The 27,521-nt window shown below is 37.2% G+C and overlaps 1 protein-coding gene across 1 annotated transcript; it reads left to right on the forward strand.

The window, feature by feature from the left end:
- Positions 1-18,707: 18,707 nt before the first annotated feature.
- Positions 18,708-27,442, forward strand: FGF20 (fibroblast growth factor 20). Its single transcript, XM_034647697.1, has 3 exons — positions 18,708-19,174; positions 24,708-24,811; positions 26,358-27,442. The coding sequence occupies exons 1-3, from the start codon at positions 18,889-18,891 to the stop codon at positions 26,601-26,603; spliced, it is 636 nt and encodes a 211-aa protein (XP_034503588.1). The 5' UTR covers positions 18,708-18,888; the 3' UTR covers positions 26,604-27,442.
- Positions 27,443-27,521: the final 79 nt, after the last annotated feature.

A 27,521-nucleotide genomic window follows, 5' to 3' on the forward strand; every position in this document is an offset into this window, starting at 1 on the left:
TGGCTGTCTCTATCTCTGTCAAATAAATAAATAAAATCTTTAAAAAAAAATTCACTTATGTTCACCATGGTCTAAGTAAAAAGAAATGCTCTGAAACATTTTAAAATGTTTACAACAGCAGGGATCAAGCCAAAGAAGTTTTTTCAAGAAAGCATATTTATCAATATAGAGCGATAAACTAGGCAGCAAAAGATTTGGACTCTTGGTTTTGCTACATCTTAGTTGCATAACCTTATAATGCTTTGAAGGCCACAATTTCCTATAAAATAATGAAATCGAATAGGTGGTCACCTACTGAACCCATGGTCCTAATTAACCAAAATGCCTAAGCATACCAGTAAAACATGTCCAAATACTTCAGAACATCTTTCACGTGTCATTTCTCTTTTCAAAGCCTACAAATGCCCTACAATCCTTTCTTTCCTGTTAAAATTCCATACAATGACCTAACTATTTTAACTTTTCACTACTTTTTAAATTGCAAATAAACAAGTGACTTTTGAGAATATGTGAAATTTAGGTGTAATATGTGTCACGCCTAGGCAGAAATGTCTTGTTTAACAAAACTCTGTTACTCAATCTGAGCACCAGAATCTTGAGTAGTTATAAAAAGGAGCAGAGCACCTGGGTGGCTCAGTTGGCTAAGCTTCTGCCCGGCTCAGGTCATGATCCCGGGGTTCTGGGATAAAGCTCTGCTTTGGGCTCCCTGCTCGGCAGGGGAGTCCGTTTCTCCCTCTGCTGTTCCCCCGCCTCATGCTCTCTACTCTTGCTTACTCTCTCTCTCTCAAATAAATAAGTATAATCTTTAAAAAAAAAATGAGCTAGTATATCTAAGGTCCAACATCAGGGCACATGAGTTCCCTACCAGCAAGTGCACTCAATTCCAACAGAGGGAAGTTACCAGCCAAAGAGCAAGGCTGCAGCAAGCCCCTTCTCTCTTGGGAAAGTTGTCATAAACATCGTCCCCATCTTCAGCACTGCCTTCCTTAGGGTACAATTGGCAAATTCAAAGGAGAAAGTGAAAGCGATGGGGAAGAAGTAGTCTCTGGGGTTACAGCTTTTGTCTTTATAGGGCTAGCCACTAGGAGTCTAAAATTCAATTCTTCAGCATCCAGGGCTATGAAAAACAAGTTACCCAAGGCACTGAGGGCCGGTTTTTATTCTGACTGTCTTCCACCCCTAAAGAGAGACTGAAAATGGTTTATCCCCTGCCCTTCTCCCTTTGTCAAAACTAAGCTGTGTCTAAGCTCCATTAAGCCAAAGTATGTATTTAGCCCTGCTGCAGGCACATAGTAGGACCCCAGTAAATGTTTATTAAATGAAGAAGGGAATTTTTAATTGTTGTAGGGGGAAGAGGCCAAGATGGGAAGGCAATTCAGGAGACAAGGAGATAAAGTAGTTTATCAGAGACCAAAGAAGCTGATAAGACAAACAGCACATCTGGAAATGGAATTAATGCAAATGGAAGGCCAGAAGGAGAAAGCAAGGGGTTGGCAAGGAAGGATCTGAGACAGAATGTGGTCGTGGAGAAGGGTTGATTTGGGAACAAATTTTGTGATATTGTGATTTGAAGCCATCCTCATACATATCATATTTTGGCATGATCCTGCTGGACTTAGAGCCTTAAAGCAACAGGGTTTCATCAGGTTCTTCTGGTACTCTGAGGAATTCCAGCATGATCCATGGTTGAAGGTCAGTGAGTTGAGCCTGACAGTTCCATTTTTGTTGTCATAAGATACTCCATATCTCACTGGTGACAACAACCAAGCTGCCAGTTGTACACATCTAAGTTTTTAACTTCAAGACAAGCAATAAACTCACTTTGACCATTACATCTGTCCCGTCTGATTTATAGAATTTCTGACTTTATATTATTTCCTGGGTCCAGCTGACAGTGTCTCACTGTTCAATTCTTGCCATTTTTGTCCCTCATTTGGTGGCAGGAACTTGTTTTCTTATGTATTTGGGAAACAAGGAATAGAAGTTCAGACCTGCTATTAACAAAGCCTCGTCCTGCCCGAAAACAAGTGAACACTTTCTCAGTTGTCACATCCATTTTCGTGCCTGGTAGTGATTAAAATTTCTATGCCCATTAAAAGCTGTCTTCTGGAAGAGAATAACCTCAGAATAATATAATGATCATCCGTTATACAAGATGACAAATAATACAATCTTTCTAAAACCGTTGGCAATAACTACTAGAGTTGAACATCTGTACACCCTATGACCCATCAATTTCACTCCTAGGTGAAATGCTCAACAGAAATTAATATTTATGTGCACCAAAAGACACACAGAGGAATAGTAGTAAGGGGCCAAATACTAAAAAGTATCCATATGTTCATCCACAGTGGCTTGCATTTGGCTTTTATTTTTATTTTTATTTTTTCTTTTTAATATTTTTTGGATTTCTTTTTTAAAAGTGTGGTATATTCAAACAATTGCATGCTATAATAGCAATGAAAATTACTGAGCTACAACTATATGCATTCACATGGATAAATTTCACAAACAGAAAGTTGAGTCAAAGAACGCAAACACAAAAGAACCAACTATACTATTCCATTTGTAATGTTCAGAAACAACAACAAATTTATATGTGTGTGTGTACGTGTGTACACACGTACACACACACATAGTGTAAGAAATCATGATAGTGGTTTCCTATGGTACAGGGTAGTGACCAGAATGGGGTTAAGGTGGACTCTGGAGTTCTGTTTATATTTTATTTCTTTTTTTTTTTTAAAAGATTTTATTTATTTATTCGACAGAGATAGAGACAGTCAGTGAGAGAGGGAACACAAGCAGGTGGAGTGGGAGAGGAAGAAGCAGGCTCATAGCGGAGGAGCCCGATGTGGGGCTCGATCCCATAACTCCAGGATCACGCCCTGAGCCAAAGGCAGGCGCTTAACCGCTGTGCCACCCAGGCGCCCCTATATTTTATTTCTTGATCTGGATGCTGAGTACTCGATGTATCCACCCTGAAAATTCATAAAGCTGTCTACTTACAATTTGTACATCCTTTTAATGTATGTTGTACTTCAATAAAATGTTTATATAAAATAAAAAGTAGATTTTCTTCCTAATGCTCTTACATGGCTGTGTTATTTACTAGAGGACTTGCTCAGTTATGAACTCTGTGACTGAGAAGGAATGTATAAAGCTTGTAAAGGGTTGAGATAAGAGCAAAAATTGATTGAAAAGTTGGAAATTAATGGAAAAGGTAAATAATCTTAATATAGCCTCAAGAGATTTAAGATCTTAATAAAAGACTTCTAGTACCCAAAAACCTTAAAGAAAATGCTCAGTAGATATTTTCCTCATTTACTAAGAAAAGACCTAAAGAACTTGTTTTTTTTTAAGCAACAATGTAGTGTTTTATCTTCTTTAACTTGTAACACTTTCTCCTGAAAAACGTCCATATGGACAGACCCAGTAGGTGTCTGGTGGTAACCAATATATATATACCCTTGTCTCTGGCTCTAACCCCAGACTGTCAGGTGTTAGATGGGAAATTGCTTTAAGGGCAGATGAACAAACAGAAGGGCAGCCTTCAGAACAGATGGAAAGATCAGCACCAAGAGGGAACCATTAGAGAAATCAAACATAGCATAAGGTAAGTCCATGTACTTACCTGAAGAAACTTACAGGGATGGCAAGTCAGGTTCATTTCTTGCCAATGCCAATGGATTGGTATAGGTTTACCAGAACACTGAGCTGAGCAAAATTTTCGGACCAGGTCCAGAATTCAGAGGAAAAAGCACATTGGTAGATGAGTACATCTGTAAAGAGTAGGCTATGAGATTGGGCTGAGCTGTGTTACGGGACCAACGTGGTTTCCTTGCAACTCTCCAACCAGAGAAGACTGTAAATAATAGAACAGAAAAACTGGAAAATGTTTAAATGTTTCTGCAATATACTTGTGAACATTTTATATCTGCCCTTGAAAGATTAAGCAGACTGAAAGAATTTAGAGATAAATTAATCTGGAAAATTTGTAAACTTTAAAAGCTTTTTTTAGAGGTAGTGCGGAGAGTCCTTAGTGGAAACTGTTGAAAGAAATCTGATATAGAAGTCCCCAAGGGGGCCTGGGTGGCTCAGGCAGTTAAGCATCTGCCTTCGGCTCAGTCATGATCCCAGAGTCCTGGGATTGAGCCCTGCTTTGGAGGTCCCTGCTCGGCAGGGAGTCTGCTTCTCCCTCTTCCTCTGCTGCTCTCCTTGCTTGTGCTCTCTCTCTCGCTCTCTCTCTGTCAAATAAGTAAATAAAATCTTTTTAAAAAATTTTAAAAGCAGCCCCCAAATAGAAAGTAAATAACAGTAGAATCTTTCCAGCTGAACACAGGACAGGGTTTGGACCCTGGTCACTTAAAGCCTCCCTTGAAACTCCCATAGCTGGGCCTGAAGCATTTCTGTAGAATCTTAGAGCTTAAAAACCCCTAAAATGTACAGTTTTAATTTTTTTCTGATGAGGAAATTGAGAGGCTGTCAAGTTAAAGAATTTTCTCTGGATCACACAATCAGAACTTGTGCTTCAATATTCTGCCCTACATCTACATAGTTTCTATATTAGAATCAGAAACAATTTAAAACAGTTTTTTTAAGGCACATTAACTTGCAAAAAATGGAAAGAAATGCCATTAGTTCAAATAAAAGATATTTTTAGAATAAAATCATATCGACCCAGGGAAGAGTGGTATTGAGTCTTAGGAAGTGTGATAAGCAGGTCAGCTCTAGAGACCTACCTACTAAGAGTTTAAGGACATTTATTCTAACATACTGCTGTGAACATGTCTTGACCACCCATTCCATCAGTCTCTGTGAATCTTAGTTTAGGTTCTAAAGAGAAAACTTTGATTTAGTTTGGCCTTGGTGTGTTTTCTACCTTTGTTAATTTCTCAGTGTTGGGCCAATCAGCTGTGCCTGGGAAGAAAGGGGTTGAGTCATGGAGGAGCATTTTCCAGTTTTCCTCTTCTATTATTTCTGGGAAATAGGGAGAACAGCTTCTCTTAGAAGGCCCCTTGGGCAGGTACCAATGGTGTGCTGGTGAATGTTTAACAATCGATTCTGGGGGTAGAAGAAGGAGGGAGTCGAGATTTGTGGCATTAGCAGATTTCCATGGAATAAATACTCTGACCATGGCTGATGCCAAGCTACCTACATGACAAAGATGCAATAACACATCATCATGTAGATTGTCCTTTAAACACGTAGGAAGATATAATTAGGTATGGGAAAATAATTCGGGAAGTGATAAGTTCTTAGTACTCATTATCTTTGAATTTAATATAATTTATCCAATTGTAAGTTCATATATTTTAATTTTTAATAACCTCTCTAATTTAATAATGTCTGGCTCACTAAATTCCTAAAAACTTAATAATCAGTTCTACTGAGCTGGTGAAACTGGCTCCAGCACACCACTAGCTGGTACTTAACGATTACCATATCCATTAGAGAATTTGCACATTCTTGAAGACCACTGTTTGACACAAGAAGAAAACAGTATGAGTAGGACATAAGACTAAGCCAAAAACAGACCAGAATTAAAAATTTACCTTTAGCCACAAACAGCAAATTAATTTACGCATCCTTTAGTCAATGTGGGTTAACAACCTTCCTTCCCTTCTTGGGGTTGTTAATTGGTTTCAATCAACTTACATAAAGATGTTACTGTGGAATTATTTTTACTCTTTCCAATTAATTATATTTGCTGTTCCAAAGACTTGAAGTTAAAAAATCATCTCAGGTATGGATGGAAACAACTGACTACCCAGACCCAGGTGGAGACCATATCTTTTTTTATGTTTTCCTTTTCATTTTTTTTAATTGTAGTATAGTCGACACACAATGTTATATTAGTTTCGGCATACGACAAAGTGATTGGACACTTCTGTACTTTATGCTGCACTGGTCACAAGTGTAGGTACCATCTGTTATATACAATGCTATTACAATACCATTGACTGTATTCCCTATCCTTACCTCTCATCCCCATGACTTATTTATTCCATAACTGGAAACCTGTCTCTCCCACTTCCCTTTGCCCATTTTGCCCATTCCCTCATCCCCGCCCCTCTGGCAACCACCAGATTATTTGGGTGGAAACTCATCTAAACTACTATTTGGGGGGGGGTGGTGGAGAATACTCTTGAGCTGAGTCTGTGGCTCCCCCGTAGAAAGCTGTGCATTTAACAGCCAATACACAATAGGAATCAGCTCTAATCTTACCAGGTCATTAGGTCTTGCTTTATGCTAATGTTAATCCTTAACTTTGATTAAAATATATTATTTCAAATTTACAGTAATATAATACATCTAAACAATATTTACATTTATTGCACTTAAAATTTGTATTTTGTCCACAGAAGGTAGTCATTCTTAATCCGAAGTAATCAACAAGTGATTTAGGTCACTGCGCATATCTTTTTCTGTTGAAATAAATCAGTTTGTCTCAAACACTGGAGACGATCTGAAAATAAAAAGTCTGAAAATATGGGTGTTCATAAATTCCTTGGCAACTGAAGCATATCGAAACTCCTGCATTTGGAAAGGATTGCAGTTTTTTCAGGATTGTCACAAATCTTATGTTCAGGAACCTGTAAACCTCAGACCACCACATCAAGGGAAATGAAGTGAACCTTCCACTTGATGATAAGACTTTATAGAAAACCACTAAATGAGCTACTCTAACATCATCATGCAGGTGCATGGGGCTCCTTAAACAAATTATTCCAGATTAAGTAGGCCTGTTCCTCCATCCTTCTAGCCTTATACAAGGAAACCATGTTTGATTAGAATTTTATTGTGTGTGGTATTTGTTTCAGGGCACATGCTTTGATCAAAATCTATGTAATGGAGGCCTGTGTTCTCTGATATCTAGAATTAATCATTGAACTCTTGGCTATGGTTAAATATAATAATTACACTGACTTAATAAACATCTATGTGCCTGTAAAGAGTTTGTCCCTAAAGTGAATTTTAAATAAAGAGAAACATCAAACAATGATGAAAACAATATGTGAAACTCAAGATCATTATCCAAAGCAGGTGCTGTTTCAAACTGAAGATGAACCAAATTAAGAAGAAGGACGAGCGAAAAGTTGGGGTAATAGAGTAATTCATCATTAAGTCTTTTAAAAATGGAAACAAATGAGAAACGAATTTCAGAACATTGTGTGAATGCTTTGTTCTTCTTTCCAAGTCTATAGATTAAAATTAAATTTTCTTCCAATCTTTCTCTGATAATTATGAAGGGTTCATATGACATCCAGCTAGAAGAGGTCACTAGGCAGTTAAAAATGTGGAACTAGAGCTTTGGGAGTGAGGTCTTAAAGGTGGTGGCTGACCACTACACAGCTTTGTACTGAAATTTAGTTGAAATTTAAATATGGTATTAGTAAAAAATATCATACTTTGAAAGATAGCTTACATATACTATAAGTGGATTATGTTAGAATAAAAAATTATGTTAGATAGCATTTACATAATAGTGGGAACTTGCAGATACATCTACAGAAATATTATGTTTCAGAAGTTGGAATCTCATGTATATAGATAAAGATTGTTATCTACATATTTATTTTGATAAGGTATCAGTATTTGAGTTTCATAATTAGAACCTTCCTTATCTTCTTTAAAGTTTTGATTTTAAGAAAAGGAGAATTTAAATGATTTTAAGAGAGAGGTTTGTCTCTAAAGGTTTGTCTATAATTAGCCTATAAAGCAAAGCTACTGAATTTTATTTTCCAATTAAATTTTACCTTGAAATTTGGATAGCAATCATAAAATGTGAGATTGAATGGGACCATGAGATAATTTAGTCTAAGGTCTGTGTTTCATCCAGGAGGAAACTGAATGGATCATGCCTTACCAGGAGATAATTCCTGATCTAGCTTCTGTCGGCTACCCCTCCTTTCTTTGGCGTTTTCCTAACAGGACTCTGCTTAGATATAACTTCTAAATGCTTCCCAGTTCCAAGGCCAGTATAGTCTACCCTGCTACCTGCTTTCAACAAAGTACTTCAAACTTGCCCATCATAGCACCACCACGATAATGTTCTCCTTTACTTGTTTATATCAGCCAGAGAGACCATAAGCAGCAGGAAGAGAGAGAATGTTTTTTACCTTTAACAAAACAGATAGTAGCTGTTGTATAAGTACTTATAGAACTTATATATCTTTTGAATGAAAGACAAATATTTATTTTTATAAAATTACAAAAATTCATGAAAATTTAACATGAATAGAGGGTCTTTCTTCAGGATAATAAAGAATTAAATTATCAGTCAACATTCAGAAAAGCAAGTCAGTAAACTACTAGGTTCAATGATTGTCCTGAAAAATACATTTCAACTGATGTAGCTCATTAGAAATACTTACAATTCATTACATTGATAACTTTCAGGAAATAATAGCGGATCTGAGTTTACTGAAGTCAATCATAAAGGCTGCTGTCTGAACATTTCATCTCTTATTTTCACAGACCCACACAGAGGCTGTATGCTGTTGCAATCATGTGTTTTGGTTGTAGATTCTGACACATGGAGTTTTAAGGGTGTTCATATTATCAAAGAACTGCTCTTTTTATTTGTTTAGTGTGACAGCAAACTACTTCAAATCTAGTTCCTTGCCATTTATCATTTACTCAACTCTGCTCCCTGTCCTTGAACTCATTTCTCAATTTCATTGCCAGCTAGAAACTTGTAGCCGCGGTCGCAAGCATAGCTGGAGTCGAATATTTTCAGCGTCAACACTTTCACAGGATCCTGACAGCCGTATAGTATTTGCGGAGCTGCATTTTGTTCCTACTGAGATTATTGACATCTTCACAGTTTTCCTGTGATTTTTATCTTTGCCAACTACGTGCTCATTGTAGTTGTGCCGTTTTCTGTTTTCATTTTTGGAAGGGAGACTTGGCTGAGGAATTTACCAACAGCGTGGCTAAAAGCTGAAGTGAAAGTTGGCACCATTGATTCCTGTCTATACAGGTCCCTCTTAGCCTTATCAAGGGTCCGGCAGCCTGTGTACCCACACCGTCCTCTAGTGGCTGACCCCATGGGAGACCAGCTACCACTCGGCCACTGTGGCCAAGACTGTCCCTTCTCTCAGTGCATGGGCTTATGAGCCGAGGTTATTATTTTTTAGGAGGAAGACTATTTCTCCTGGTGTGCCGGAGTTTTCTAACAGTCAAATTAAGTTTTACAGCATTGCATATACATTCTATGACTTGGGAGCTTTCTCAGGGGAAATATAAAAATAAAAATAAATTTAAAAATCTAAGCAAGTCCTTCATGTTTCTGGAAAAATCCTAAAGTGTATTCCCATCAACCAACAAAGCTTTATCAAGTATAAAAAATATGCCTGACACTGTTGTAGGTGCTTGATACACAGAAGTGAACAAAACAGACAAAGATCCCTGCCCGCAGGGACCATCCATTCTAGTATGAGGAGTACAGTTAAGACAACGTTTCCTTTTCAATTGAACTTTTCAAACCAGACCACTTGTAAATGTGATGTGTTTCAAAACCTATACTACTAGGAACTATATTCCTACCATTCAGTAATGCAATGAATGTTTGCCTTCTCTTCTCAAACGTGGCTTCAGGACAGAATGGAGGATGCTGTTGGGCCATGTCACCTGAACAGTTGATACCATATTCATTACTAGCTTCCCGTGTGCTAATGGTGTTGGCTCCAGAGTGACCATTCTGGAAAGCTAGTTCTGTCTTCCTAAATTGTGTGCCAAAATGTAAGAAGTGCCTTTGTGTCTTCTTTCCATTCCCTTTCTCCCAGTTCTCCTTCAACACCAGCACTAATGTAGCTGAAGTCCTTCTGAGCAGTTTTTGCCTAGGGCTACACTCCAGTTCTGCAAAAACAGGAGTGGTTATTGGTGGCCTCTAACTAGGGGAGAAAAATAGGTAGATAAGGCTTCAGTTACTCTTATCATATTACTTTGGGGAAAGATATGGAATTTCAGGGTGGTTTAATTAATCACTTTTCCATTTTCTGTTTTTTAAAAAGAATGTGATTCATCCATATTATTGATGTCATAATAGGTTAAACTCTTGTGTCTCCATTCTTGTGATGGTGTGTTTTATTTTCAACTCATTCTAAGGAGAGACAATGAACAAGCTCATTAATTATTTAAATCTACTGAGTTCCTGAATTTTATGAATATATTCTTTATTTGGAAGAGTGTCATTTTTTTAAAATCAGAATTTTGATGGCAATTTTATGCCCTCAGAAAATGCCATTTATTTGAATATTGACGATTTAATTTTTATTTATTAAAATGAAAATACGCTTAGTGTTTATGTGGCATTATATTTCAATAGGAGGAGGCATATTTAGTTTAAAATACTGTTTCTTTACTTTGAAAACGGAGAAATGAAAAAGAAAGAGTCTTAGTGGAATCTATGAACACATTCATAGTAAGGAGGTAATAATCAATGACAAAAATAGCAACTGTAATCATTTATCTTAATCCACTCTTCAATTGCTGATTCTGGGAGCAATCAAAAGAAGTAATGTGTATGAGTGATGATGTCAAATTGCACCACATTTTTTTTATAAGGTATACTTCAGTTGCTTTGGAGAATCAACTTTTATCAGTACTTCAGTATTTGCAGCAGGTGGGGTGGGAACAGCTTTGGAAATAGATGTGAACTATTTCAATTTTAATGATGGTTTTTCCATTAACTAGGTGGAGTTCTTCTGAAAGCTATCTTCCCTCATCTGCAAAATGAAGGTGTTTGGTTGAGGCAAGTTGGCAAGTCCCTACCATGACATGAAAAAGATAAAATATTTTCACACCACAATTTTATGACATATTCAAATGATGTCAGAAGATCATATGAAATAGGAATGAATGATGTGTATTTAGCCGGATGCTGTGAAATAGGCTACTTCCAAAACTTTATTTTAGAAGTATACTTTTTGTAGATCCACCTCGAAATGCAATTAGTTAAACCTTTCATTACAGGAACCAAAAGATCATTTCTTCTATGCTCCAAATAAAGACCACCATTAGTTTTGATGATGCTATAAATCCAGCAAACCATCTTTATCCTCTTGCAACCTAGAGAAAAACATGGAATTTTAAGTGGCTTAAAACCCAGGAAAAATTGATAATGATTATTGTCGTTAAAATAATCACATAGGGGTGCCTGGGTGGCTCAGTCAGTTAAGCATCTAACTCTTGGTTTTGGCTCAGGTCATGATCCATGAGCGACTCCGCTCTCAGCAGGGAGTCTGTGCCCCCCCCCTGCCCTCCCCNNCCCCCCCGCTGTGCACACTCTCTCTCTCTGAAATAAGTAAATAAACCTTTTTAAAAAATCACTTAGATATTGTAGCACAATGGATTTTCATACACATTTGTCTGTAGGCTTCCTACAGTACTTCTGCAAGTTGAATAGGACACATGTTATTAACCCCATTTTATAGAGAAAAAAATTGAGCTCTGGGGCTCCAGTAATGTAATTTTCTCAAGGTCTTGTAACTATGGACTGGCAAAATCTTGCTTGTATCTAAAAAGTGAGTAAGGAAAGAAAAAAAAATACAAGGTAAAAATCAAACTATGTGTTGTTTACTATTCTTGTTGCTCTCTGTGATGGGTAAAGTGGGGAGGGGGGCTGGAGTTGACATTCCTGAAATAACTAGGCCATGACAAAGATGTTCAATTTGTGTCAAAATTTTATTTTGCTTAAATTTGCTCCCCCAAATTATGTGATTTCATGGTCAATTAACTTTCCTTTTTTTCCACATGTGGTCAATACTATTCAAAAAAATATCCAACCTGTTCTGGTGGAGGTTTGAGATTTTGTGCAGCCTGAGACACTTCCACGCAAATAGCTCAGGAATTCTGATTTCACGTCAATGATGTTACATAGTAGCTGTTGAATTTAGATTTTTCTCTCCTACAGCTAAAGTGCTTCTAATATCTGAGCTGTGACCTTTCAAAATTTACTTTAAAAACTTTTATTTTGATAAAAATTCATGCTTCTAGAAAAGCTACAGGCACAGTGCAGAGAGCTCCACAAACCCTTTATTCACATTCTTTGTTGATGCTTCACTCCATCTGCTTTGACATCTACTCTTTTCTGTTTCTAGTTGCATAAATATTTTTTTCTGAACCATTTGAGAATAGTTTCCCAGACATCGTGCCCTTTTATCCATGAAGTTTTATTTTGCATTTCCTAAGCCTATGCCTTATATAACCGCAACACAACGGTCAAAATCAGGAAATTTAATATAGATAAATGCTATTATTTAGTTCGCAATCCATATTAAAATTTTGCCAGTTGTTTCAATAATGTCGATTATGGTTGTATTTTTGTCTGGTTTACACTACATTCCAGGATCATACAACACATTTAGTTTTCATGGCTTTTTATTTTCTTTTAGTCTGGAGGAGTTCCTCAACCTTTCTTTCTTTGTGTTTCTTGATTTTGACGTTTTGGAAACATGTAGGCCAGTTGCTTTACAGAATGTCCCTCACTTGGGGTTTATCTGATGTTTCCTCATGATTAGATTGTGCATTTTTGACAGGAATACCAAATGAATGACATTGTCCCCTTCCTACAGTATTAAGAGGCACATGGCGCTGGTTTGTCCCATTATTGTTTTTTTTTTTTTTTTAGATTTTATTTATTTATTTGACAGAGAGAGAGACAGAGAGTGAGCACAAGCAGGTGGAGAGGCAGAGGGAGAAGCAGGCTCCCCACTAAGCAGGGAGCCTGATTCAGGGCTTGATCCCAGGGCATCATGACCTGAGCCAAAGGCAGACGCTTACCTGACTGAGGCACCCAGGCACCCCTATCCCATTATTGTTATTTACTTTTATTATGTGGTTAAAATAGTATTCACTAGATTATTCCACTCTAAAGTTATGTTCTCTCTGTGATCGAGCAACAATTTGTGAGGGAATACTTGAGACTATGTAAATAGCCTCTTCTTCATCTAACTTTTGCCCCCTAGTTTTGGCATGCATTGATGATTTTACTGTACTAGTAATGATCCTATGAAGGATGCAAAATGGTCATTTTCTAATTCCATCATTCCTTCAGTATTTATTAGTTGATATTCTACCATAAGGAAAAGCTCTCCCTCTCCCTTATTTATTTATTTGTTTGATTGGTTGTTTATTTAAACAGTTGCACTCATAGATTGTTATTTCATTCTATAAATATCTTATTCCTATCATTATTTATTTTGATGCTCAAATTGTCCTGAATTTGGCCTATGTTCTTTTGACATGTCTTCATTACTTTTTTAGTACTTTCTTGACATCTGGCACCAAAAGATGCCTCAACTGTGGAGGAGAACTTCCTCAACTTGATAAAGAATATCCATTAAAAACCCTAAAGCTAACACATAATTAATGGTGAGAAACTTGAAGCTTTCTCAACAAGATCAGGAACAAGGCAAGAATGCCTCCTGTCATTATGCCTTTCCAATATCATACTGGAACTACTAGCTAATGCAATAAGACAAGAAATAGAAACAAAAGCTAAAGTTGTACAAATTGGGAAGAAAGAAATAAAATTGCCTTTATTTGCGGATGATATGATCATCTACACAGAAAATCCAAAAGAATCAATGACAACAGCAAAAAGTTCTGGAACTAATAAACAATTAAAACAAAGTTTTAAGATAAAAGGTTAATTATGAAATTCAATTGCTTTCCTATACATGCCAGCAATGAACAAGTTGAATTTGAAACAAAAAACACAATGCCATTTATATTAGCTCATAAAAAATGAAAAGGTATAAATATAACAAAATATGTACAAGATCTAAATGAGGAAAACTACAAAACTCTCATGAAAGAACTCAGAAAAGAGCAAAATAAATGGAGAGATCATCCATATTCATTAATGTGAAGTCTTAATGTTGTCAAGATGTCAGTTCCTCTCAACCTGATCCATAGACTCAATGCAATGTCAGTCAAAATCTCAGCAAGTTATTATGGTTGCATTATGGTTGTATTCCTCTGTCTCTCTCGCTGACAAATAAATAAATAAAATCTAAAAAAAAAACAAAAAAAAAAGGAAGGAGGGAAGGAAGGAAAGAAGGGAAGGAAGGAAGGAAGAAAGAAAGAAGGAAGGAAAGAAAGAAGAAGAAAAAAAAAGGAAGGAAGGAAGAAAGAGAAAGATGCCCCAGTCCTGGAGCTAGACGTTTTCCATGGGTCATTTTAGTGGCAGATTAAATCAAGAAACAAAGATGTAGACACTAAGTGTGTTCATTTCCTTCTAGTATATCTTTGCATCTAGGCCCCGTTACTGGTCAGAGTTTTCAGAGTGGATGTATACACATACACACATACACACGCTCACACCATATGCTAATACTGGTAACTGTAATTCCAAGTCAACACTGCAGGATTCATCCTAGTCTTGTCTACCTTCATATCTGTACCTCCATTCTCTAATAGTGAAACACCCAGCTCTTATTATCATCATTATATTTACTCGTTTGTTCAATCTTACAATACATCCATCTAACCCCCACTACTGAGAGAAACAATCTCAGTAACTGAAATCTAATACTTATTAACGTATTTTTGTTTTGGTCTTTAGACTTTGGTTATACAGTCAAAGAATTGTATTTGAAAATTACTAAGTATTTTTAAAAAATTATTATTCCTGGGGCTCCTGGGTGGTTCAGTCGTTAAGCGTCTGCCTTTGGCTCAGGGCCTGATCCGGCATCCTGGGATCAAGCCCTGCAGCAGGCTCCTCCGCTGGGAGCCTGCTTCTTCCTCTTTCACTCCCCCTGCTTGTGTTCCCTCTCTCGCTGGCTGTGTCTCTCTGTCAAATAAATAAATAAAATCTTTAAAAAAAATTATTATTACTCTCATCTGTGTGGTTATGTAATTCACTTGAATTCAATTAGGTCATTTGTTGCTGGTTTTATTCCCTGCCCCACTCCCATTCTTTTTTATTTTCTTTCACCTAAAAAAAAATTGAAAACATTATTATTGCTTCCAAAGCCAAAACTCTATGAAAAGTTGTTATCAAAGAATTGTCACTCCCTTATCTCTTCTACTCCATTCACGTCCATCCCAGATAACTAATTAACCAGGTAACCAATTTCATTAGTTTCTGGTTATCGATCCTATGTTTGTTTTTGAAAAAAAAAGAAAGACATATACATGTGGAAGTTTCGCTTTTTTCCTTCTTTCTTACAGAAAAAGTAGCACACTATATGTACAGTGTGCAAAAGCTTTGCTGTTTTCATTAATAATATCTTCTGGAAATACTTCATGTTAGCTCATAAAGATCTTTCTCATTCTTTTTTCCCCCAGCTTTATAATGCTTCATTGTATGAATGTACCATAATTTATTCATTTGATTTCCTATGTATGGAAATTTGTGTTGTTGCCAATATTTTGTAATGACAAATAATAAATAATGTTAGGCAAATGAACTTATGTTTTATTGAGGGTGTAAATCTGACTTTTAAATCAACTTTTTTCCTTTTTCTCAAGTTAAACACGTGTAGAAGGATCAAAAGGCATTAACTTCTTTTTCATGTGTTAAAAAGAAAGATTCATGACAACATGCTTGCTGAAAAGCCATATAGGAATTATATGGTCTGGAAAACTGTAACTACATTTTGTGGAAGTAGAAATTGTACCACATATTTGTATAACAGCAAGGCAAGTGTGGTCTCTAGGAAGTATAGGTGAAGTTGATTAGATTGTAGTGTATACTTAAAAGTTGAATAATGCGCTCTTGTAAAACACTCTTCAAAATTATTTAACTTCCCATGATATCATCACAGCATGTGAAAAAAAAGTCTTTAGTGTTATCTTTTCCTGTCACATGACCAGGGCAAACAAAAGAAATCCTTATCTTTTTGTTTCTCTTCTGGCCCTTTATAAAATGGCATTAAGCACCATTCAAAACTTACACATTAAAGGTTTGGTTTGGGGAAAAAAGATTTATTTTGTATTTTAAACAAATTATACTTGCTAAATTATGAAGTAAAAATTTTCCCAACAACTGAAAAGTCTAGCATCTTATGTGCACAGAAAACTTTATAGTTTTAAAACCACTTTCCTGTATATTTTCACATTTAAGTCCCATAGCAACCCCAGGCATAGTGAATGAGGCAAGGAGCTATATTGCACTTCTTTTACAAAAGTTGAAACAGAGGCATTTAGAGAGTTTAAGGAAATTGCCCTGGGATGTAGGACTCTGGACTAAACCCTGAACTAGAATCCAGGACAATTTTTTTTTCTTTATGAAGTGGGATGCGGTTATCTCATAGGGTTATTGTGGTGATCAAATAAGGTAATGCACTTGAAAATGCTAAAGTTGTAAAGAGAAGGTAGTTCTATTATTAGAGTATTTGGGCTTTGATGGCCATGTGTAAAATTTCCTGATATTTCTATCTATAAGAAATATAAGAGACTTTCACAGCCTAAGAACGATAGATCATAAAGCAGGACTTAAAGTGTTCATGTGGGGAAATAGTTCATAGAAGGAACTAGGACCTCAAGGAGCAGGTGACGATGTTAGATATCCGTTGTGGAATAATTAACAGTATTATATGTTGTACGGAACTTAGACCTTGAAACAAACCTCATTAAAAGGTACCTGATCTTAGTTTTAAAACCTTTAAGTATCTCTTCTGTAGAAGTAATCAATGTATGCGCTGGCTACTTTAGTTAGCCCGCTAGAGATTCACACAACTTTGATCTAACTTTCTTTGATTTAACACTGCAATTAAGAAGATTTGGTTCAAAGTAAAAGCTCATTGGTTGATGTTTTACACTGATGTGATAATGTTTACACAGATGTGCTTTGAAATCTTGCTTATGGTGGATTTGGGGGTCCTACCGTAAGACAGACCGCTGTTATCTGAAAGGTGAAATAATATGACATTTACCTGGTACAACCTTTAAAACAGCTTAGAATATACTCTTCTAAAGCGATTTATCCATTTATTGTTTTTAGTTAGTGTTTTTGTTTTATGTCATATCTATCAACAGTAAATCACTTGCTTTAAGGACTCTTTTATAACTTGGTTGCACAAGGGTAAGTACTTAGGGCTGTAGTGATGAAAAGGTGTAACTTTACCTACTTTAAAGTACCTGTCAATTAATTAGCAAAAAAACAAGAACAAAAACAAAACCCTTCAGAGCAAATAAAATAAAGCAGTCACATCCGTTTGTGCTCTCACATTCAGGCTTTTGCTGGACAGACCACGAAACAAGACTGAAAAACTAAACCTTAGTGATTCCCTAAAACTTTTTGCTCAGGAGAGCATAAATCTGCCAACTGAGTCTCAATTCTTCTGCCACTGAAAAATTTTAATGGGATGATCTTGAATTGACTAGTGGTACAAAACCAAAGTTTTAAGGTTTATATGGACAAGTATCAACCTCCTTCACTTCAATGACTTTTTATTTTACAAATATGCACCAACACGCTTACATTTTTACCAGTAACTTTTCCTGTCTCAAAAACACATCAAGAATCAATGCCATTTACTCATTTTTATAATTAAAATGTGAACCAAAAAAAAAAATCTGACCTTAAAGAAAATGTCTAACCAAAAATGAACAGGGAAATGCTCTTAGATTGGATAAGGGAGCCAGAGGCCACTCATCATTTATGACACTATGACAGATATTCATCTTCTATTTGTGGCAAGTAAAAGAATGTAAACCCATGGCTTTTCAACTTATTTGGGTTTACCCTTAATCCTGAGATTCATGATTATATTATGTTATTATAGTATGTTGATGAAAAGTCCATGACCTTAGCACACGATTTAAAACTTCCATGTAGATATAAAGCAATCTTGGTTGTATCATGTGCTGAGTACAGATAAACATTAAAGAGAACCCGGGAAGGGGGATGAATGTGTTCCTAACCTAACCTTGATTATGTAAAGAAAATCCCCCATCTAAATGATAAAAGAAAAGAGTAATGCTTGTACATTTTATTAGTGTTTTAAAATTAGTGAGTTAAACTGTCAAAGCTTTGATTTTCCTTTCATGTGTGTCTGGGCAGGTCTAAGCCTCAGGTAACGCCCTTTTTCCTTCTCTCTCTCTTACCTGTCTTTGCACCTGTCCACTGCAGCTCCCAGCAGTTCCCAAGGAGTCCAATTCTCCTCTCCTCCCTTTTTCCTCCTCCTACCCATCCCCTCCTCCACCCCCTCCTCCCGCCTTCTCAGCTCCAGCCCCCTCCCCTTCTTCTATATACCTGCCAAGCTGGGCTCCTTTTTAGCAGCGATCTATCATTGCAAAGGAGCTCACATCAAAGGCGGTTGCACAGCAGTAGCTGAACAGCATCACGGTTGTCCCAAAGACAACCCCAAAAAGGGGCCTTAGCTGCGCCTCCCCGAAGTTGCTGGCTAGCTTTGGCCAAGTGTGGGAATAATTTTTGCGACAGCATGGATAGAGAACCGTCAAGGGCCCCTTTTGGTCACTTCCGAAGAGCAAAAACGTGTTGAGAGGAGGCCGGTTTAAGATTTCAAACAGAACCTCCCCAGCGCGCATGAAAGGACTTGATTAGCATATGTCAAGAGGACCCGCATATATACTCGCTGTGTATGTACACAGGACTCTGATCTGATCAGTTTGCGGAGTTGGAGCCTCAGCCCCCAGCCCCAGCCGGGTATTGGCAGCGGCAGCTTATAGATGTTCCTGCAAAGCCAGCAGCCGGCTCCCACCTCCCCAAGGAGAGAAGATCGCTCCAAGACAGTGAAAACTCCCCTGCTATCTCAGTGCAAAGTCCACTCAGCGACCTCACAGGAGTAACCGGGTCTTTTTTGCGCTTGTTTTGCTGTATTTTTCCTCCATTCACTTCCCCATCCCCGCTACACTTTTGACTGGGGTCTTTTGTTTCCCGGATCCTCCGCCTCTCCCTGTGGCCCCTCTATGGCTCCCTTAGCCGAAGTCGGGGGCTTCCTCGGCGGCCTGGAGGGCTTGGGCCAGCAGGTGGGCTCGCACTTCCTGCTGCCTCCTGCCGGGGAGCGGCCGCCTCTGCTGGGCGAGCGCAGGGGCGCGGTGGAGCGGGGCGCCCGCGGCGGGCCTGGGGCTGCGGAGCTGGCGCACTTGCAAGGCATCCTGCGCCGCCGGCAGCTCTACTGCCGTACGGGCTTCCACCTGCAGATCTTGCCGGACGGCAGCGTGCAGGGCACCCGGCAGGACCACAGCCTCTTCGGTACGTACCCGCACCCCAGCACCCCAGACCCCCGGCTCTTCTTCTCCACCCCGTGCTGAGGGAGCTCCCGGAACCCGTCTAGTTCGAGGTGCGGGCTGGGACTGAAGCGCGGGCCAGGGCAGGGACAGGGAGGGCTTTTCCCGCTCGCTTCCCGAGGCGGTCTCTAGCAGGCCTGCGGCTCCAGACGGGGTCGGGAGGAGAAAGGGTGGGTGCTCCACACGCACCTTGCGGCCCTGCCCTTTTCTGCTGCCTGGGACAAGACCGGACTCGGAATCATCTTTTCCTGCACTTCTTACCTCGCAGGCAGTTTTTGTTTTGTTTTTTAAAGCTCTATATTATGTTCTACTACTTCCTCTCACGTTTCCTCCAGTACCATTTACTTAAAAATTAATATCGGAAGCCTTCTGCTCCTTTAAACATGCCCCACAGCAATGCAGTTAATAATGCATTCACGGCTACTGTTCAGAGGGTCGCTCTCGTGTAGGATGGGGGCATTTACGTAAATGTTACCCGAAGAGGTAACAGATTAACTTTCAGTGAGCACCGTCGCTACTGGAAAGCTCACCTGGCTGCAATTCTTTGAGCTCTTGAAGTTCTGTCTGGGCGAGAAAAGGGGGGAAAAAAGGAGAGAAAAAAAAAAAAAAAGCCTACCCGGCCACTGAGCATGCCCAGTCGTTCAGCCAAGCTGCTCTTTAGAAATTGTGAAACGGGAAAGCAAAGATCTTAGTATTGGCCGTCTGTAAGAGGAAATGGGGAAACGAAAGAGGATATGGGTGGGAACACATAGAGACGTGTTTCAGAATACCTGCAGCAATGCCTGGGAACAGAAGGAGTTAAAAGAAAGAAACAAACGAATGATCCTTGTGACACTAGATTGGGAAATCATAAGGTTTCTACTGTTAATTACTCCCTAACGCGCTGTGTAACCAGCAAGTACCTTCAACAGTCTGAGCCTTAATTCCTCTTTTCTGTACAATGATGGGGTTAAACTAGGTGGTAATTTAAAGATGCTTTCAGGTTCTAACATCTCAGGATCTTTTACCCCATTGCGGGAGTTTTCATTATATTAGAGTTAACCCGGTAGCATTCTCAAAGGATTTTTGCTCATCATACTTGGGACGTTACTGGAGAGATTTATTACATTTTTAAAAAGATACATTTACTTGTGGGCAGCAACGTGAAAGGGCCCAACATCTGTCTTCCTTTCTCTTCCTTAGCACTAAGGGATTCTTTGAGAATCTCATTTCTGAATGGCCCTCTCTTATCTTGTCCTCTTCCCCTTGTTCTTATACTCACTCCTCTTTTGACTTGCAGTACTCATTTAAAACTTAGGAGAAGTGTAAATCTCGGTATGAGGGGCATTTGTAACTCTAGATGCAGAAATGAGCATGTGGTGGTCATTTGGTAGCACTTAAAGGCTTAGAAAATTAACTTTTTAAAACCCATATGTTTGCAGCTTCCCTGATCTCTTCCAAATTCCCATTGACTATGAGTCAAGAGTGTCATGACCTAGTGGCCAACCTTGGGGTCACTTTTAGAAAGTGGTTTCTAAATTGAAGAGGCTGAGATTCTGATTCTAAAGAACTTTGCTGACACCAGGTGGCTCAGTTTTCTTGCTTTTAAGAATTACTGCACTCCATTCATTATCGAAAAAAAAAAAATCTTCCAGCTACTAGAAAGATTTAGAACTGAACACAAATGTGGTAAGGCCTATAAGTAAAGCAGGTAGAAATTAAGCTTAAGTAATACTCAGACTCCCTCCCCTACCCCCACCCCTTGTGATAACATAGTATAGTCTTGGACACCTTTAAGACACTTGTGATTCGCCTGTACATCCCCCATGACACGAGTTGCTTCTTTCAGATTGTGTCTTTTTGTAACACTATAGGAAGAGATATAAATCTATGGGAAGAGATTATAATTATTTGTAGACTTGATAACATTCATTAACCTGGTATTTAAATCATTTCCTTAAGAAACAAATGTTGTATATCAGAATTACCACCTTCTAGAACATTTTTTTGCTAAAATTTTGCATAATTATTTAGTATTTGCAAAAATATGACTTAACCCGATTTTGTGATGGTTTAAATCACTCTATGGTGGGAGGCTACATATCAAAACAAAATATCTACTGTTACACAAAGGGAAAAGAACCCAGATTAGTTCTGAGAGCCTAAAGGAGGTTTGAACAGCCTTTACCAGGCATTACAGTGCATCCTAGTGGCCTTGGATCGCTAAGACATCATAATTACTAGGAGGGAGTATAGGTGAGAAGAAAATTTATGTTCAGCATGTATAACATCATATGTTTCTCTCTGTATTTGCCTTCTTTTCCTAGCACTTCAGTTATTCATTATGAAATTATTTTGCTATTTTTGTTTTAAACTCATTTATGTGTCATCAAAGTGAGAATTTTGAAAAAGCTTGAGAATGGCTATTTGTGATGTTAAAGTGAGTAATATGTTTAATAGTTTATACTAATTTTCCCATGAATGATTAACTGAAAAATTCAGAATCCTGTATTTAAAATTTGAAAACCACATCAATAGAAGCTAAACAAAAAGGTCCCAGTGAGGTTAAAATAATTTCCTATCTGAGTTTGCTCTACGGTTATAATAGAGTTTTCCTGCACAGTAGTACAGTAGGAAGATTTTACCTAATATGTAAACATGGACTCATTACTTAAAAAAAATGTTTAACCCGAGATCAAACATATTCCTTTAAAGGCTTTTCCTTTATTCTCCCCTATTCTCCATAGATTTGTCTGATGTGGTTGCATTGTGGGTTGACTCACCTGTTTATTATGATTCTTAAAAAGGCTGGCTTTGAAAATGATACCAGAAAGACAAAGTACCTCCAAGTCTTTTTATGGGACACTGGGCATTAGAAAATCTATCTAAAATCTGTGATTACCTCTTAAGGAAAGTTTTTCATGTCTACTCTTTGTTAAGGAATTAGCTTAGTTACCACCTCATATTATAAATAAGAAAGACTTGTCAAATCTCATTTAAGAATCAAGTGATTACAAATTACTATGTGGTATACTATTTCCTTGAGGAGAAAAAGGATCAGAATTTAAAAGTGTGGCTAAAATCTTTAAGAGGAACACAAAAAACACATAATCTTTTTCCCATCAATCTCTATGAGCCATTGCAAAATTATTAATGCCTGGTTATGGGTGAAGTTTTAGATGTTGCTTAATAAAGTTGAAACTATTGAATACAATTGTTCTAAAATATATGTGGTTTCTACAACTACATATTTTTTTACAAGATAGCAGCATTATCTTAAAATGAGAAATAAAGTATAGGTGGTTTACCATTTAGTTTTGCAAAAAGGAAATGGGTACTTTATAGGACCTGTTATATAATTGGTTAATATGGAAATGAAATATTTTTTGAAACATATTTTATTATACTTGAAAATTGGTTCTATTATATATCCTAATAATTTAATCAGTTTCTGTTTTTTAAAAGACAAGAACATCTTAATGTAAATCAGATACTTAAAGCCATAGTATACTTTTCCATTTGAATTTAACATTCAATACAACTTCAAGTAATTATACATTTGTAAGTATATCCTGGATGAAATTCTATTAATATATCTTCTTCTACTGATCATGTTTTGGTTCTGTATTTTTGTTTCTAACAGGAATCACTCACTAATGAGCTTGACAGTATGTTTAATTTTCATTTACTCCCCACCTCTATGTTTGTCTTTACAATGGCTATCCTATGGAGTCTGTGTTTTCCTGCTGTATCTTCTCTTCTCTCTGCCTTTGGCTCTCAGTTAAGGGCACTGACTCTTTCAAGCCACTTACAGTCTATTTGGTAGCATATTCTTGCTACAAGATCCTTGATAGCACTAGTGTTCTACATAATCTACTAATAGTTTGAAAGAGCTCATTTGAGCTCTTGGGAATCTATGTTTCGACCTTAAGAATCTACGTTTCTGCCAAAGAATAAATTAGGCTCTGGACAGAAGAGAACCCTCTGTATAAGGGTTATCCAGATTTTGGACTTTCCTTTGGCCTTGGGAACATCACATGTCCAAGCAGAAAGTTGTACAATAAATCAAGATATGACTTAAGAACGAGAACCAGGCTAAATGGTACACATGGATACTGTTTGTAGAGCTTAAGAAGAAGTAAAGGGGTGAAGGTAGAAAGCTATTGAAGCAGTTTCAAGCATAGAAAGTACATCTATATATTTTTTCAACAGAGTCTAAAGAACAAGACAAAGAAATTATTCCAAAGTTAGTGTGTGCAGAGAAAAAGAGTGATGCAAAAGGAAGCATTATTTCTTTTACTATGGTATATTAGTGTATTAAGTGGAGGGTTTTTGATACTAGTTTATCTATTGATAAATGAAAATAATTTTAGAAAGTTATTGATAGCAAAATCTACTTGCATACTAAAATCTCAGTGTTTGACCATCACATTTAATGAATTATAAAGTCCTTTTACTTCTTTGAACTATCAAATTTATTTTTAAGAACCATGTGACAGGAAACCCCATACTGTGTAATCTGTAAAGTTTCAAAACCAATGTATTGTCCTGGAGTAGAAACACTGGATTGGGGNCACATTTAATGAATTATAAAGTCCTTTTACTTCTTTGAACTATCAAATTTATTTTTAAGAACCATGTGACAGGAACCCCATACTGTGTAATCTGTAAAGTTTCAAAACCAATGTATTGTCCTGGAGTAGAAACACTGGATTGGGGCTCAGAAGGTGTGAGTTCAAGTTCAGTTCTACTAATTCCAACTATCATATTCTTAGGCAAATCAATAAATCTTTTTGAGCCTCAGTTTCTTGGTGTGTAAAAATGGGGATGATAATGTCTTCTATACCTATCTTAGGGAATTGTTTTTTGAGGACCAGATAAAAAATACAAGTAGAAGCCCTTTATAAACTATAAAACACGAATATACCCATATAAGGTATACTGGCTGCTGGGAGAAAAAGATGGACTTGATTCATAGTTAGCAAAACCAAACAAAACAATTAATAGAACATATATAATTAACTAATGGAATCATGGAGAGCTAAGAACACCTCCATTATGTACTAATTTACAATAATAATAGCTTCCATTTGTTGAATGTCTAAATGTGTCAGTCCTTATCATTCTCCTGGGAAGAGGCATTTTGCTCATTTTGTACATGAGGAAACTGAACCCCACAGAAGGTAAAGGACTTGTGTGGACAGACTGGCCAGTAAGTTACTATGAAATCTTAAGTTACTGTAAATTTTACAGTAAGTTATGCAAGTTGGTCTGGTTTAAGGTTTTATACCTTTAACATTACACCATGATGGACAACTTTTCTTTTTAGTTTTTTTTTTCATCTGTAAAATGGGAAGATCATCATAATAAGACTATTGTATTAGCACTTTTCAGCTTATAAAGGACTTCTGCCTACATTATTATATTTAGCAATATTGGTCTACTATTTGGAAGATTTTCAGTAGTCACATGTTCATTAATAAATATGTCATTATTTGTCTTTTTTTTTTTAATTGTAGGTATCCTGGAATTCATCAGTGTGGCAGTGGGACTGGTCAGTATTAGAGGTGTGGACAGTGGTCTTTACCTTGGAATGAATGACAAAGGAGAACTCTATGGCTCAGTACGTATTTTAAAAACATTATTGTAATTCTTAAAATTATGACTATCTATTTTTCCAGTAAACAAATATCTACCAATAATGCATGTCAGATGAAATATATGAAATACACATATGTAGAAAATAAATATCTGTATCCTGATTAATTTCCATATGTCTGAGCAGTAGTAGAGTAACTCAATTTTAGTTTTGGGGTCTTTTTAGAGAGAGAGAGTGCATGCGCAAGAGGGGTGGGGGGGAGGGCCAGAAGTGGTGAGAGAGAGAGAATCTTAAGCAGGCTCCACGCCCCTTGTGACCCTGACATCTCTAGACCCTGAGATCATGACCTGAGCTGAAATCAAGAGTTGGGTGCTTAACCGAGTGAGCCACCCAGGTGCCCTCAATTTCAGTTTTTTTTTTTTAAAGATTTTTCTTAATTTCTTTATTCGACAGAGATAGAGACAGCCAGTGAGAGAAGGAACACAAGCAGGGGGAGTGGGAGAGGAAGAAGCAGGCTCATAGAGGAAGAGCCTGATGTGGGGCTCGATCCCATAACGCCGGGATCACGCCCTGAGCCGAAGGCAGATGCTTAACCGCTGTGCCACCCAGGCGCCCCCAATTTCAGTTCTTAAGCCCCAAACATTTATTGCTTTCAGCTTGCTAGTCTGCCTGCCCATTATCCTGGGTCTTTCTCTTTCCCTCTGTATTTTGATCATTCCTACCAGAGACACAGAAAAATGACATTTTCTTCTTATGTTAAATTCTTTTCACCTTTACATTTATTTAATGTAAATTTTCTGTACCCATAATCATCTTCCAAAGCTAAGTACACATGTTGCTGACCTTCATATATAGGAAATGAGTTAATGAAGTCGTAGGATATTGTAAACAACAGATAATGCCAACCACACTAGTTTGACCATATCTGGATAATTAAAGAGCCATGATTCAAAAAGCAACTGTGGTCTATTCCTAAGGATAAGATCCAGTTCATCATAAAAAGGCAAGAAATCATTGGGTTTTTACTACATTTACCTAATGGTAATCTCTAGGTAAAAGTTAATGATGGGAAATGTATCTTCAAACGATTAATAAATACATTGAGGGAAGATATATGATTTGGAATGATCGTTTTGAAGTAGGAATTTGGATGTTAGGAAGATCTTGAAATGTTTCAAAATGATGTAGAGACTTGCTATATAAAACTTGGGCATCTAACAATGGGACAAGAAAAATACAGGCCTGTTTGATGGGGATGGTGGTAGGAGGGAGATATAATGAAACATGGGAAAGTTCTGGATATTCATTTAGTATTTGACAATAAAATTGAGGATAGACATTTAATTTAAAGTTCTTTGAACTAAACTACTAGGAAGTTTAGTCACCTGGAAGAAAGAATTCCAGATAACTTAAGAACTAAAACAAAACAAAGCAAAAAAATTTCGTCCTTTTTCCTTCTTTGTCAAGGATATTGTTATAAGCAAAGCAATAAAAATATAGAGATGAGACTTTTCCAAGGTAACTCTTGCAAAGGTATTTTTTTTAATGGTAGTTACCTTTTCTCTTACAGGAGAAATTGACTTCTGAATGCATCTTTAGGGAGCAATTTGAAGAGAACTGGTATAATACCTATTCATCCAACATATATAAACATGGGGACACTGGCCGTAGGTATTTTGTGGCACTTAACAAAGACGGAACTCCAAGAGATGGTGCCAGGTCCAAAAGACATCAGAAATTCACACATTTCCTGCCTAGACCAGTGGATCCAGAGAGAGTTCCCGAATTGTACAAGGACATCCTGATGTACAGCTGAAATGTGATAGTGTCTTCCTTGAAGAGCCAAACTACCGACCGACCTTTCTTGTCTGAGTTCGCATCGTAAGATAATAACCCAGGAGTCTTCTCAGAATGTTATGGAGTTTTCTACTGGGTGGCTGACTTTGGAAAGAATATTGAGAACAAACAAAAAACCATATTTTGACTTGAAGTAGATCAAGACCTCTCTTTATAAGTGGATTAAGTTCCCTTAGGTACACTGGTTCAAGACTTGCTGGTAGATTGAAGCTGAAAATCTGCTGAACTGTGGATAATGGGAACCCACCTGGTTTGCTGCTGGTACCTCACCTCTCCGGATTATGTTTACTTTAAAAGTTACATTAAAAATAGATACTTCATGTTGAAGAAATAATTGACACCGTTGGCCAAGATTATTGCTAAATTCTGAGGACCTTGTAGGATTTTGTAGGCTATGGAGTTATATGTAAAAACCCTGGATGAAACACGAACTATAGAACATGCCACACCAAGATGGTACATTTTTTTTTAAAGGATGGACCTATTTATACATTTTCAATTTGCAAATATTTATTATATATATATTTATTTATTAAAGAGTTTATTTTTTACTGGTATATGAAGATAATACAAAGGAAAAAAAAACAACAAAAATTCTGTTATTGTGCCATTACTTTGTTGTGACGTCCTGAGCTGTAGAGAAGATATCAGTTTCGCAACATAGTAAACATAGAATAAAATCTTGAATTTCTTTTTAAAAATAAAGTATAGCATAGATGATATATTTTTTTGCAGTCAGTTTCCTTCTAAATGTAACATTGGTTCCTTTGGCTTAGAAAAATGCTTTATCAAATTGTATTGAATTCAACACACATTCAAAAGGGAATTAAACATTTTTATTTTGTGTTTTGGTTTCATTCCTTTTTAGGTGAAAGTT

Source organism: Ailuropoda melanoleuca, chromosome 18 (genome assembly GCF_002007445.2).
Source record: "Ailuropoda melanoleuca isolate Jingjing chromosome 18, ASM200744v2, whole genome shotgun sequence".
NCBI lineage: Eukaryota > Metazoa > Chordata > Mammalia > Carnivora > Ursidae > Ailuropoda > Ailuropoda melanoleuca.

What these genes read in the sequence shown, in the direction of transcription:
- FGF20 (XM_034647697.1), top strand. Translation starts at nt 18,889, where the DNA reads ATGGCTCCCTTAGCCGAAGTCGGGGGCTTCCTCGGCGGCCTGGAGGGC. An exon ending in GCAGGACCACAGCCTCTTCG is followed by an intron (nt 19,175 to 24,707) that starts GTACGTACCCGC and finishes TTTTAATTGTAG; the next exon opens with GTATCCTGGAATTCATCAGT. An exon ending in AAGGAGAACTCTATGGCTCA is followed by an intron (nt 24,812 to 26,357) that starts GTACGTATTTTA and finishes TTTCTCTTACAG; the next exon opens with GAGAAATTGACTTCTGAATG.